This window comes from Armigeres subalbatus, chromosome 2 (assembly GCF_024139115.2).
Source record: "Armigeres subalbatus isolate Guangzhou_Male chromosome 2, GZ_Asu_2, whole genome shotgun sequence".
Lineage (NCBI taxonomy): Eukaryota > Metazoa > Arthropoda > Insecta > Diptera > Culicidae > Armigeres > Armigeres subalbatus.
Genome location: NC_085140.1, coordinates 9,910,313 through 9,923,508, shown reverse-complemented (window position 1 = coordinate 9,923,508; position 13,196 = coordinate 9,910,313). Strand labels below are relative to the sequence as shown.

Sequence of the window (13,196 nt, the reverse complement as noted above, 5' to 3'; positions counted from 1 at the left end):
CCAGTGGAAGAGCTTCCGTTTTTCTTTCCTTTAGCCAGAAACGAAATGTTGACAACCGCCAGGATTGTCAAAAAATACCAAAGATTTTTTTTTTCAATGGTTTGTAATATTTTGAAATTAAGCAGTGTATGAAATAAACTGCTATGCAAATGGCTATTTTTAGAGAAGTCGAAAAATCATAGATCCTGCAACCATCCACATGAACTGATTTAGGGGCCGTTCGAAAATAACATCCTTAGTTTGAAGGGGAAGGAGTCTAAGATAGTGACTGTACATACGGAGAGGGAGTTTAAATATCTCAAAAAGTAATGGACGTCATATTATTTTTATTTAATCAGACTAAGGCCGAAGTGGCCTGTGCGGTATATAAAAGTCTTCTCCATTCGGCTCGGTCCATGGCTACACGTCGCCAACCACGCAGTCTACGGAGGGTCCGCAAGTCATCTTCCACCTGATCGATCCACCTTGCCCGCTGCGCACCTCGCCTTCTTGTGCCCGTCGGATCGTTGTCGAGAACCATTTTCACCGGGTTACTGTCCGACATTCTGGCTACGTGCCCGGCCCATCGCAGTCGTCCGATTTTCGCGGTGTGTACGATGGATGGTTCTCCCAACAGCTGATGCAATTCGTGGTTCATTCGCCTCCTCCACGTACCGTCCGCCATCTGCACCCACCATAGATGGTACGCAGCACTTTCCTTTCGAAAACTCCAAGTGCGCGTTGGTCCTCCACGAGCATCGTCCAGGTCTCGTGTCCGTAGAGGACTACCGGTCTAATTAGCGTTTTGTAGATTGTCAGTTTGGTACGGCGGCGAACTCTATTCGATCGGAGCGTCTTGCGGAGTCCAAAGTACGTACGATTTCCAGCCACTATGCGTCTCCGAATTTCTCTGCTGGTGTCATTTTCGGCAGTCACCAGTGAGCCCAAGTACACAAATTCTTCTACCACCTCGATTTCGTCACCACCGATGCAAACTCGCGGTGGGTGGCTCACATTGTCTTCTCTTGAACCTCTTCCTATCATGTACTTCGTCTTCGACGTGTTGATGACTAGTCCGATCCGCTTAGCTTCCCTCTTCAGTCTGATGTAGGCTTCCTCTATCCTCTCAAAGTTACGTGCCATAATATCGAAACCAAATAACTGGACGGACTTCGTGAAAATCGTACCAATCGTGTCAATCCCTGCCCTTCGTATTACTTCCTCCAGAGCGATGTTGAATAACAGACACGAAAGACCATCTTGCCGTAACCCTCTGCGCGTTTGAAAAGGACTCGAGAATGCCCCTGAAACTCGAACTACGCACATCGCCCGATCCATCATCGCTTTGATCAACCTTATCAGTTTATCCGGAAATCCGTTTTCGTGTACTAGCTGCCATAGCTTGTCCCGATCGATTGTATCATATGCGGCTTTGAAGTCGATGAAGTTTTGATTTGATGTCACAGTAAGCTAATTCTGCTATACGTTTTGTTATTTTAACCGTTAAAACGACCAAAAGATAGCAAATTAAGTAAACATAATCGATGATTTCACAACATTAAAACAAGTTATCTTTTTGCTCTTAAGCTTTGCTCAGGAAGGCTTCTATCAAATAGTCTTTTCGGTTAGACGATTCGGCCTTTCAACTTCCAGTCTTGTGACTTTCTGCCAAACAACTCTTTTCTGTTCAAAAGCTCAATTTCAATTAGATTTTTTTATTTCAACGAGAACTCCTTCGCAATTTTCACGCATAGTATTTACGGAGAGCTCGTCAAGGGTTTAACATGATATTCAGCGGCGTGACAAATTTTGAACGGCGGCGCGCCGATGCAAAAATGTCGGCGAATATTTATCCTTAAGTTTGTTTATAAGCGTCAAAATCCGCCAGAAAAAGTATATCTGCGTATTTTGATAATCACTAGCTTCCGAAAAAATCGCTAGGGAACGTACGGAAGCATTACTTACATTGAACACTGATCCACACACTTTTCTCGATAGTTGACCCGGTGATCAGTACATCATGACTCATGCGTGAGACTCTCTCAAACGGTGAAAATGATCCAAAACTTTGAATAAATGTATGAATAAAATTGTTCTGATCTTTTAGCAAATAAAAACGTTTTGTCATCTTCAAAGAAATTCCTACAGAAATCTAGGAATTTATTAAGAAAATCAATTGGGGATTGCTTTGTAAATTCTTCTGAGAATTTCCTCGGAAGTTCTTCAGGAATGTATTGAAAAAAAAATACAAAATTAATAAGGTATTTTCAAAGCAATTCCTCTAAAAACTTCCGAAAGAATTTTTGGATCATTTTTCAAAGAAATTTCTTATTCCTGGCGGAATTGAATCCGGGAAAGAATTCCTGGAGGGATTTCAAAAGGAACTTCAGGACGAATTTTCGGATAGAATCTTTAAGAAATTCCCAAAGGAGAAAATGAAGGGATCTCCGAAAAAAATCTGAGAATGCTGAAAGGATTTTCCAATGAAATTTCTAGAGGAATTTCTGAAAGTATTCTCATACGTATATTCATAAAAGAATTTCAAAGAATTCCTCAAAGGGATTTCAAATTGCATTTTCGTATAAATTTCTGAATAGATTCCCGAAGAAATTTCGTAAGCAAGTTCTATGGAAATATTGAAGGAATTTCCAAACGTTCAAAGAAATTTCTGGATTAGTTGCTTAAAAAATTGCCTAGTAATGTAATGAAATACTTGGAACAATTTCCTTTAAGAATTTCAGAAATGATTTCCAAAGGAGCCCCTAAAGGAATTTCCTAAAAAGTTCGTAAAAAATGCCAAAGGGGTCTTCAAAGAAATGTCTTAAGGAATTCCCGGAGCTATTTCTTAAGGTGTTTCCTAAAGCTTTTGTAGAGATATTTCCGAATGAAATTTTGGAGGAAGTTCAGAAGGAGTTCCTGAGAGTAAGAGTTCTGAAGTAATTCTAAAAATTCACTTTTTGAAGTAATTCCTGAATTAATTTCCAGAGGATTTTCTGAATTTATTTCCGAAGGAGGAATTTTTAAAGGAATACCTGGAGGAATTTTCGTATGATTTTTTTATTGAACGATCGAAGTAATTTCTGGATGAACTTGCAAATGAATTCCTAGAGATTCTTGAGTGATTTAGGAGAAAAAATGTTTTGGAGCGAAAATTTCTTTTGAAAAACGTTTTCCGCTATATTTACCTGTTTGAAATGATTAGCAGAGCTGAAAAATCTATATGTGGTACTAGCGTTTGTTTTTATCTGGAATTTTTGTAAAGCACCTAAAATCAGGGAAACACCCTGGTTGACATTCGTAAATAGTCCACCGATGTCATATATGTACGCTTTATGTAGCGATGGTCTTTCAAACAAAGTTTTTCAAACAAGTTATTATACCTGGCACTGCCGCATCGTAACATTTTTCTGGCAAGCCTTCCATGTGTCTGAATCGTGTCAACATCTCGTTGAATTCTAACGACTGTTCTGGAAGTCTAAGGTTTTCAACGGTGTAGTTGAATATGAATCGCTAAAAATACTCAGAATTAGGATGATGGACTGCGATAGTTTCATTCGTTAGGTTTAGAGTTAGTTGATGCTCTACCGGATTGTTGGAATGTAGAACATGATTGTGATTCTTTTGATTTTTTTTGGGGTAGAAGTTTCGCATACCTTGGGCCAAGGTCCTTGACAATTATATTGTTGATGGCCTACTAGATATGGCTTCCAAACAGTGCTGCCACCTTATTGTGACTTCTCACAGATTGCTGCAAGATGCCGTATTGGAGGTTAACTTGCTATTCTCGCAAAGATCTTGCCTGGAATCTCGTTTGGCGAACGTCGGACCTCTGTGACATGATTTCTTCAGGATAAACCTTCGAGATATGTTGATGCGAATTTGAATCCTCCGAAGTACGTCTGATTTTTCCCCTGAAGTCAGCTCGAAGCTTTAAATTATTTAAATGTGTCTAATTTTCTAGGTGAAGATCCATTTATTACGTAACGCAAAAAATGATCATTTTCAACCCCCTTCCTCCCTTTGTCACACTTTTCGTATTAAGCATTTGAAAATGTTGGTGTGGATCGTCACACTTCTGGAAACCGCCATTTCTCCCCATCTAAGAGTCACGTAATTTACGGATGACCTAAAAGATTATCATGAAGCAAACTGTTCTCATCATCAGTGCAGATTGAGATGTAACTTTCAAATCATGCTGTTCGTGAAAGCTAAAATGATGCTCATGATAAGCAGTGAGAGAAAATACGAAGTTTTCTCAATTTTAATTCTAAAGTTTCTCTGTCACAGAAATTCATATTTCATCACAGTTCGACCTCAATTAATCTAGCTCCATCATAAAAGCCATAGACCGCCTAATTTTATGACTCTGTCATATTCTCTACTTTATAAAGTCTAGTCGTACAGGTCGTACACCGGTTCGGTCGACCTCAACCCGGAGCAATGCTGATGAAATAAAAATATTTCCATAACAATAAATCTTTCCCCGGGCGTTCCGAGCCGACGTTGAAACTTCCTCGACTCCAAAAATATGGATTCATAACAATCTACATGCGATAGGGTGGCCAATTTTTCTTTCGAATGTTATGTTTTGATATTTGATTTTGGGAAGTGCTGTATTTCTGTTATTTCTATTTTAAATAGAAGAAAGTGGTAGTAAAAGTCACATTAATTTTAAAAACAAAATCTCAATTTTCCATATAAACAAATTCATCATAACAAACATGGATTAGAAATGTCTTGACCGAACCAAATCAAATGTTTTCAATAAAATTATTCAATTCTGATGGAATGTCACAGTATCGTCACATTGGCAATCTAAATTTTACCAATTTAACGTAGATATAAAATGTTTTGGAAAACCAAGGGAAGCGAAACTAAATTTATTCCGAATTTCTGAAAACTTTCACCAGTTGCTTAGAACACCTCCCACATTTGATCTGCCCTAACGCCATATCCTTTCATACAGAAGATACCTCTCCTATATATGAACCTGTACCAAAAACCGCCACTGCTGCTGTCGGATGGATTTTTAATACACTCCATTTCTGTTTCTCTCTGTCTCTGTCTCTCTATTCCCGAACAGGTGAAAAGCCAGCCGCAATGCAACATCCGAACAAAAGTCCAACGGTTGCGAGCACTGCCGCAGCAGCCATCAGTCGCCGGCTAACGAGCTCCGCTACGACCAGCGGATGGATGGCGGCCCTGCTGCTGACCTGGACCTACTATTGGTCTTCTCCGTGGCTCATCCTGCGATCGTTCACGTCGACGCTCGGCTCTTCCTGCCCGCCGCCGCTTCGGTCCGCCATGAGACTGCCAGAGTTGCTGCTGCTGCGTCGCCGGCGACGACGAACGATGGCCTCTTCCGGGTTTTTCAGCCACTCGGCCAGCTACTGCAACTGCTGCTGCTCCAGGACGACACTTTGTATACTGATAGTGGTGCTGGTAATCGTGAAGACTATATTCAGCAAAAGTATTAAATTGTTTGATGCGGTCTAAGGGTCAACAGCCACAGCGCAAGAGGGGCGGGATGGAACGATAGAAATTCACTTGTTGAGGTTTCGTGCCGTGACGCCGTTGGTGCCGGGGGGCGGGTGGGGCACGAGGCGATGAAGGGTGCGGGATTCGGTTCCCACATGAAAGACGAGAGCTAGAGGACTTCGTTTCTAGAGACAAGTAGCTATTATTATAAATATTTTGTACAGGTTTTCTAGTATTAATACAAGTGTATAGGGTTAATCTGAACCATTTCTAAAGGAGTGTCAAAACCGAGTGGAGCGCGTGTGATAAGAAAGAGTAAATGGGTAGAGAGCTTAGCACTCAGTTTAGGGAAGAACTATGGACGCACAAGGATGACCGACGGAATGGAAATTGAATTCGATAAGCAGTTGAAAGCATTGTTCATTATTGAACACCGAAGCTTTGCGTACTAGGGATGGACATCGATGTTTCTTCAATTACACTTTCATGACAGTTGAAAATATTTTAATATTTGTTTTAAATTTCAATGTTTCAGAAGTGTCGACGACGTTTGATCGCATCGTGGAACGCATCCCCATCCACTGGACCTGCAATATATTTGCAAAGCAACGTCGAATACGGGGTGAACTCTTCTCGGAAACAGAAGTAGGGGAACTGGGGTAGGACGCCCACGTTAAGGAAAATGCCATTTTTATCAATGAAAACCACCATTTCAGCCAGTTTTCATCAGCGCATACTAAAGAACGACTGCGACTGACTACCGATGACAGATATCTAATTATACATTTCATTGCACAGAAATTTTATTTTTAATAAGCACCCGAAAATATTGATTTTGAAACCATGCGGGGTGAGATGCGCCAGTGGATGGGTTAAAACGCGCATGTGTTTATCGTACTGATTTTCATTTTAATTGCCTACATTAAGGCAATTAACCGAATGTTTCAGCTGTTTCGGTCATACGAAATGAGCATGGGCGTAATGCCCCACACCGACCTCAGAAGTTTGAAGGCCCATCAAATCGTTTTAAGACCAATTTTGACGACGATTTCGTGTGGAACATAAAGAACACGAGTAAGCAGCATGGCTCATGGCTCAATTTTCAATTTACCAATGAATAACAGCGATAGAAAGACTAAATTTCACCGAGCTAGAAATGCATCAAAACACGCAAAAATCATTTTTTCGAGTTTTTCATGTGTAACTAGAGAAAAATCATGAAATATATGTATCCAATGGCAATATTTTTCATTGATTCATCGTATAGACTATTTAAAATAATCACAATGGGGATATTTAACCATATTCAGGGGTGGCGCGTTTTAACCCCTATGGGCGTGTTACCCCCACTTCCCCTATTCATGGTAGCCATACAGGACTGGGTTATTGTCATTTTATATCGCTTGGAAACGGGGAGGCCATCTGCAACAAGTCCAAATTAATAGGAGACGCGATCGAGCGTATCATGTCCAGGTGTTCGTTTAGCCCAAACAGATTTAATCTATCTCGGTAGCCGTAACAAAGTCTGTTGGTTGACCAGTTTTTCGCCAAATTTGACCGAATTATATGTTTTTCTCATTTTTCTAAATTTTCCAAATAATCAATAAATCAAATTGCTTTAAATTTCATTATGTGCCGGATTCTGAAAATTTTCCCTTATTCTATTTGGTTCCTTAGCTTTCGGTTGTAGAAATTCTAAAAGCTCAAATTTTCAAAACTATTTGAGTTTTTGTTCGTTTTCCAACTCTTTTAAATTGTTCAATATAATATAAAGCATTTGACTGTTATGCTCCATTTAGTGTGCACTATCGGCTTTGTAAGTCTTACAAAACAGCTAAATTTGTCTACAGTTAGAAAGTTACTGCGTCTAAACAATTACAATAATTTGTTTACAATTTTTCAATATGTTTAAACGTAATATGGCAGCAATCGATAATTCTACATGAGAATTGGACTAAAAAAATCAAAACAAAATTCCAATTGTTCCTTATTTTCCGAGTTTTTTCATCATCATTGTTTTTTTTTCTAATTTATGAATATTATTTTGATAGTAAAAACTTCCCAGAATTTTGAAAATTTTCAAAAAGTTTTTCAAACATATTTTTTTTTAAATTTAATATCATTTGATTTGTTTTTTCTACAGTATTAAAATTTTCTTTAATTTCCGACACTGTTCATAGCTAGGGTGTGCCATGAATTTATGGTAATTTGAATTATCGTTTGGCGGTATGTAATGATGATGATGATGATGATGATGATGATGATGATGATGATGATGATGATGATACTACCATCTATTGTAGCAAGGCATCTGCCGATAGCACTGGCCATATCTGACAAACTAATTGATCATGATTATACTATTGTTTGTATTTCATCAAACTCCTGTATGAAGGGCCAAAAATAAGTGGGGTGGTTCCATAAGCAGAGACACTTATGCGAATCCACGGGATGAATAGAGAATCTCCTTCCAGAAGAAAGTTCGTACATACAATTATATAATCTAGCCCACGTTTCACAGATTGACCCAATAGATGGGGAGAAGAACCCGCCCTTTATCCACGAGATGTTAACAACAGGAAGTTGGCGATTCCACTCTTCCTATCCAAATCGCTGCAATCAGGTGCCCTGATGGTTATATATATAATTTTTATATAAACTATTGTATATAACGGGATATAATGGAATTCTCTCACCAAATTTCCGTGCGTGAAAAATACAATGTTTGATGGACAAGATCCTTTCTTCACACCAGTGTGTTTTGAGAATGCTTCGGTTTTGAGCCAATGTCTTGAAAAGCACAGACCTCTAAGACGGGACACGATTGGTCACTATCAAAATCATTTTTCTTCGCGGGGTATCTTGATGGCATTCGATTTGTCAGTGATATTTGAATGTAATACCACATTTTATCCATTTCCGCTTTCAACCCACCCACGTCAGCTGGAAGGGGTTTGTCCATAGCCTGCTTCTGATTTAGCTGTCGGTCTCACGATACGCCGCTATAGTCCTTTCAATCCTTCCTTGCCGGCATTGCTGGGTCTCCAGGTCCGAAATCATCGACACTCATCTGCGACTCGATGCACTCCGGTCGATCAACGGAATGCCGACTTTTGACACAATACTTTGAGATCCAGCTGTTGTTAGACGAATTCCACAGCAGTCGGCGTCATAATCGCTTTCGTATTGGCTTACGTTGAACGGTTCTGATCTGCGAAGGTACTCGGGCGGCACAACTCGATTGCATCACTTTGGGGCTGTCCATAAACCACGTAGACTCTTAAGAGGGGGGGAGGGGTTTCGAAAAAGTCTACGTTAGTCTACGAAGGGGGACGGGGGGGTATACCAAAAGTCTACGTAGACTTTTTTATTTCATTTTTTTTTTTTTAAACGCTTTATACAGCAGCTTTGCACGAAGTTCACTTGTTTCATTTTTAAGGATTTTCTCCGGTTTTTTTGCAAGACTTTACAGAAATAATCTCTTGAATTTTTCCGGAAAAACCTAAACAATTTCACTAAAGTAATAGTCTGAACTACGACTTAATACTATCATGGATTGTACCAGGAAATTCTTCTGTGTTGAGCAGGAAAATTCTACAAAGTATTCTATAAATACATTCGATTTTTTTTTTAAATTGCCGCTTGGATTTTATTGTAGGTTCACTAGAATTTCTTTTGATTTACGGCAGAAAATGGCGGAACTAAGGTAAAATTTAAGGGGGGGGGGGGCTAACTAGTTTATTAATTTTTCTACTCGTTCACTCAAAACAGTCAAGCTATTGTTTTCGCCATCTGTTTCCAAGTTGGCCTACCAGACAAACATTGACGTACCAACCTAGAACACATCGAATAAAGACTTGAAAGATGATACTCGACGCCTAAGTCCTAATATCGAGATGCCATGAGATTCCCAAAAACCTTAATACGTTCAGAAAACCATGAAAGCTTAGCAAGGCAAAATGGGCCTTTTTTTAAATTTACCCGAAAGCATTCCAAGTTTTTTCTCATTTTAATATTTGTCCTCTTGTTAAATGTTACCTCTTCTTAGGGTCTGTCTCATTTGGAGAATTAAATTAAAAAATGACAGTTCAAAAATTGAAAAATCACCCGGTCATAGGAATGGCTGGTGCTGCCCAGTAATTCCAATCATCAATGAAAAATGATTCGACAATCGTTAAAAGTAATCTTGCTCTGCGAGCAGAGTTGTTCGATAATTATTGTAATGTCACTTTTAAATTCCATTTCAGTTTAATTATCGAATTGAGACAGACCCTTAGAATATAATAGGTTTTGCTGAAACTTTCTAGAATATCAAAAAGCCTAGCGTTTTTATTAATTCAAAAGTTGCGGGAAATTCTTTAAACATTTTGCCAGACAGGAATGCATTCGACATGTCTGGATTCTATACATGCATAATATACTTTCTAAGGTTGTATCACATTTTCAAAAGGATTCCTTTGATAATCCTGCATCTTTTAGGATTATGTTAGAAAGCTAGACATCATACGTTTGGTTTACTAAAAAATATTCACAAAAACTCGAAAAAGAAACTTTGAAATATTAAAAAATGATCATTTACTAAGATATTCCATTGAAAAAATCACGATTTTTTGAAAATTATGCGGTTACCTAAGAATCTATTATAAAACTATACAGAAGGTGCAGCATTTTACTTAAAATTTCTTCATTCAATTAAAATCTCAGATATTGTACTTTTGGTCCTGTAACTTCTATTAGATATCCAATCTGCATTGAAACAATGTATAATCACCGCTTGTTCATACTCCAACTTCCTTAAGCAAAGCTATCTGGAGCTGAGAATCAATGAATCAAAATAACCTTTGCGTTTAGCATTTCTATCGCTAGCTATAACAATTCGAGATCAAGGCGTAGTTTTTTCGTAAACAAACATTATTATATTGATGAACGTTTTTGCTAATTTTCATTTATTTGTCAGGCTCGTAAATCGTTACGGAGCCGAAATCATGTTTTTCAATACAGTCATACAGTTTTTCATAACTCTTATAAAATTGTTTATCTACAAAACTAATTCCCTTATTTGGACGTGGAAAAAATATTTTGTCTGATAACTACATACCGTGAATCTCGCAAAAGAATTTTGTTCTAGCAGGAATTTCTAAGCATCAAAGTAATTTGGAATTATCCGAAATTCGAAAAAATAGTTTTGACATGCTGTAGTTTTTCGAAGAGAGAGTTGATGAAATAAATTCATTATCTACAGTTACGCCCATGACCAAAGAGCTAAATATGTGCAATACTTTCTAGGGGGGCTAGTTTGATTCTAGGTGGGGCTATAGCAGGGCTGGTAGCGATGAATGCCGTTTAAAATAGTGACTTTAGCGCCCAACGATGACAAAAAAGTGACCAAATAGTGACTTTTCAATTGCAGTAAAAGTGACCAAATAGTGACTTTGTATGTTGTTTTGAACCGGTATAGAACTACAAATTGCATTAGCATTGTTACGTTATAATTCGTAGATTGCAAACTAGTATGTTATTTTTGAAATCCTTATGTAGAATGCTATCAGAAATCAAGAAAAGGCAAAAACAACAGAAGCATGATGGTTACTGCTACTGGCCACGCCCATCTTCATCGTAAGAAGGGAGAGGATGAAAGCAGGAGGCCAGCGTCTGCGACACTCTCATGAGTATCACAAAATTATGTGAAAAAAAGATCATAGTTGACATGAATCGGAAATAACCTCACGATTTCCACAACACACTTGGAACTTATTGGGTGCATATTTCCCTAATTTAATATATTGCTACCAGATCCACATTTGATTTGATTGATCATGGGTAAGATAACCGTGCACTTTGTAGCTCCGTGATTGACCAGAACAATCGTAATTGCACAGGGAACCAATGCATGGAAGCATGGGATTTGCCCTCCAACCTCAATGTACGCAGTCCGAGAGCTCTTGTATTTTAAATGGTCGATAATGGCGCTGGTCACGTCCTCACGGTCTATCGAGGATGGGAAGGAATTGATGATGCAGTCACTCGCCCACTGTAAACCGAGATCGCCTCTGGACTCGCCATGAGTTCATGCGGAATTTTATTGAAATCTAGGGGTTTTCATGGCATTGGTTCGTCTTGGTTAACGGGTTGTTGCTAATGTGGTAGTGATGAAAAGGTGGTATATGTAAATTGGACGCCAGAAACGAGCTTTGTAGCTCAAATATCGAACCGCCAGAACTAGTCAAGATGTAACGTAGAAGATAGCAATAGGAAGGGCCTGGGATTGAACCCAAATAGTGACTTTTTAGTGACTAGACTCAAAATAGTGACCAAGTCACTAAAAAGTGACTCGCTACCAGGCCTGCTATAGCCCCCATATCCCCCTGTAGTTACGCCAATGGGCAGAAGCTTCTTTGGAAATTGACATTCTCTGAATTTCAACTCGAAATTTTTCAAAATTCTGAAAATTCTTCAGAAAATAAATTAATTGGCTTTGAGATCTGGTTTCAGGAGCTATGGACAGAGGATTAAAATTTGATTTCGTTTTAAATTGATTTTTGGATTTTATTCAGTTTGATATTGTTATGATTGAAATTCGAATTGTACGGTAATGTTTACATACTGAAATGGATTTGAATACAGTAGATAATTAAATTTCGGACACACTTAAACTTCGGACGCTTCAATTCGTATGGAAAATTTTCTGAAATATTTCGTCAAGCTGGAGCGGAAGGGCTAATCATTTTTGCTTGTTTTTGTATAGTTACACTCTAGTAAGGCATGTTAAAGCAATGCGACGAAATGATTAACAGACAGTTTGAGCTGTGTAGTGAGAATTGTTTACAATTATTCTTCCCGGTGCTATGTAATCAGATGTCCCAATTTTGAATATTTGTGTCCAAAAAATGAATTCAGCCCCGCCAGGGTCCGAGGTTTGAATCAAACAGAAGCCGGACATTCTCATAAATTGCAAACATTCTTCGCAGTATCTTGCACACATTAAATACGTAGTTCAAATATGAATACTATACTTAGTGATTGCAATGGTGATTTAAACGGCGTGTTTGTATATCAGATTGATTGTATATCAGAAAGTACTTAATGTTTGATTTTGCACGGTAGCTGTATTGCTCAAAATGTGGGTGATTTTCATATTTTTCCAATCATATATGATATTTTGTAAAATTTGGGAAAGTCTATGTAGACTTCATGGAAGGGGGGGGGGTTTCCAGGAAAGTCTACGAAAGTCTACTAGGGGGGAGGGGGGTTTTGAAAATGTGAAATTTCGGTCTACGTGGTTTGTGGACAGCCCCTTTCTAACAGCCTCTACGGACTACAAAAACCGAGGGGGAGGACCACAGAAATCACCTCGGGGATAAAATTTTAGCAGCAAAATCCATTTTTTTTCTATCCCGAAAATATGTCACTCCACTATCAATGACTGCTACGATATCCCGACTAATTATCGTTTGGCGGTATGAAATATGCATAATATCCTTTGCGGATTTCTATCTTATCGATCATACTTCTCACGTGACTCGCCATACGCAACCGCGCCAACGCGGCATAATTTGATTTGTGCATCAGTAGGCCATGACTTACAACACGTTTGCAAAGCAACCAGTTTTTCCCTGATTAGTTACGGACGACACGTAAGTACTATTTTGTCCCCGACAATTACCTAACGTATTCGGCTGATCCTATTACGATGCCACGAGGCCACACATTTGGCGATCAATATCGGGCGTAATCTAGAT

The 13,196-nt window shown here is 38.7% G+C and overlaps 1 protein-coding gene across 1 annotated transcript in view; it reads left to right on the top strand.

Moving 5' to 3' along the window:
* The window catches only part of LOC134214020 (igLON family member 5-like), a 163,730-nt gene extending 158,255 nt beyond the window's left edge, over window positions 1–5,475 (top strand). Inside the window, exon 6 of the mRNA XM_062693471.1 lies at window positions 5,063–5,475. Within this exon, the coding sequence (XP_062549455.1) occupies window positions 5,063–5,475 (413 nt within the window). The remainder of the gene's footprint in view (window positions 1–5,062) is intronic.
* The last annotated feature ends 7,721 nt before the right edge of the window (window positions 5,476–13,196 follow it).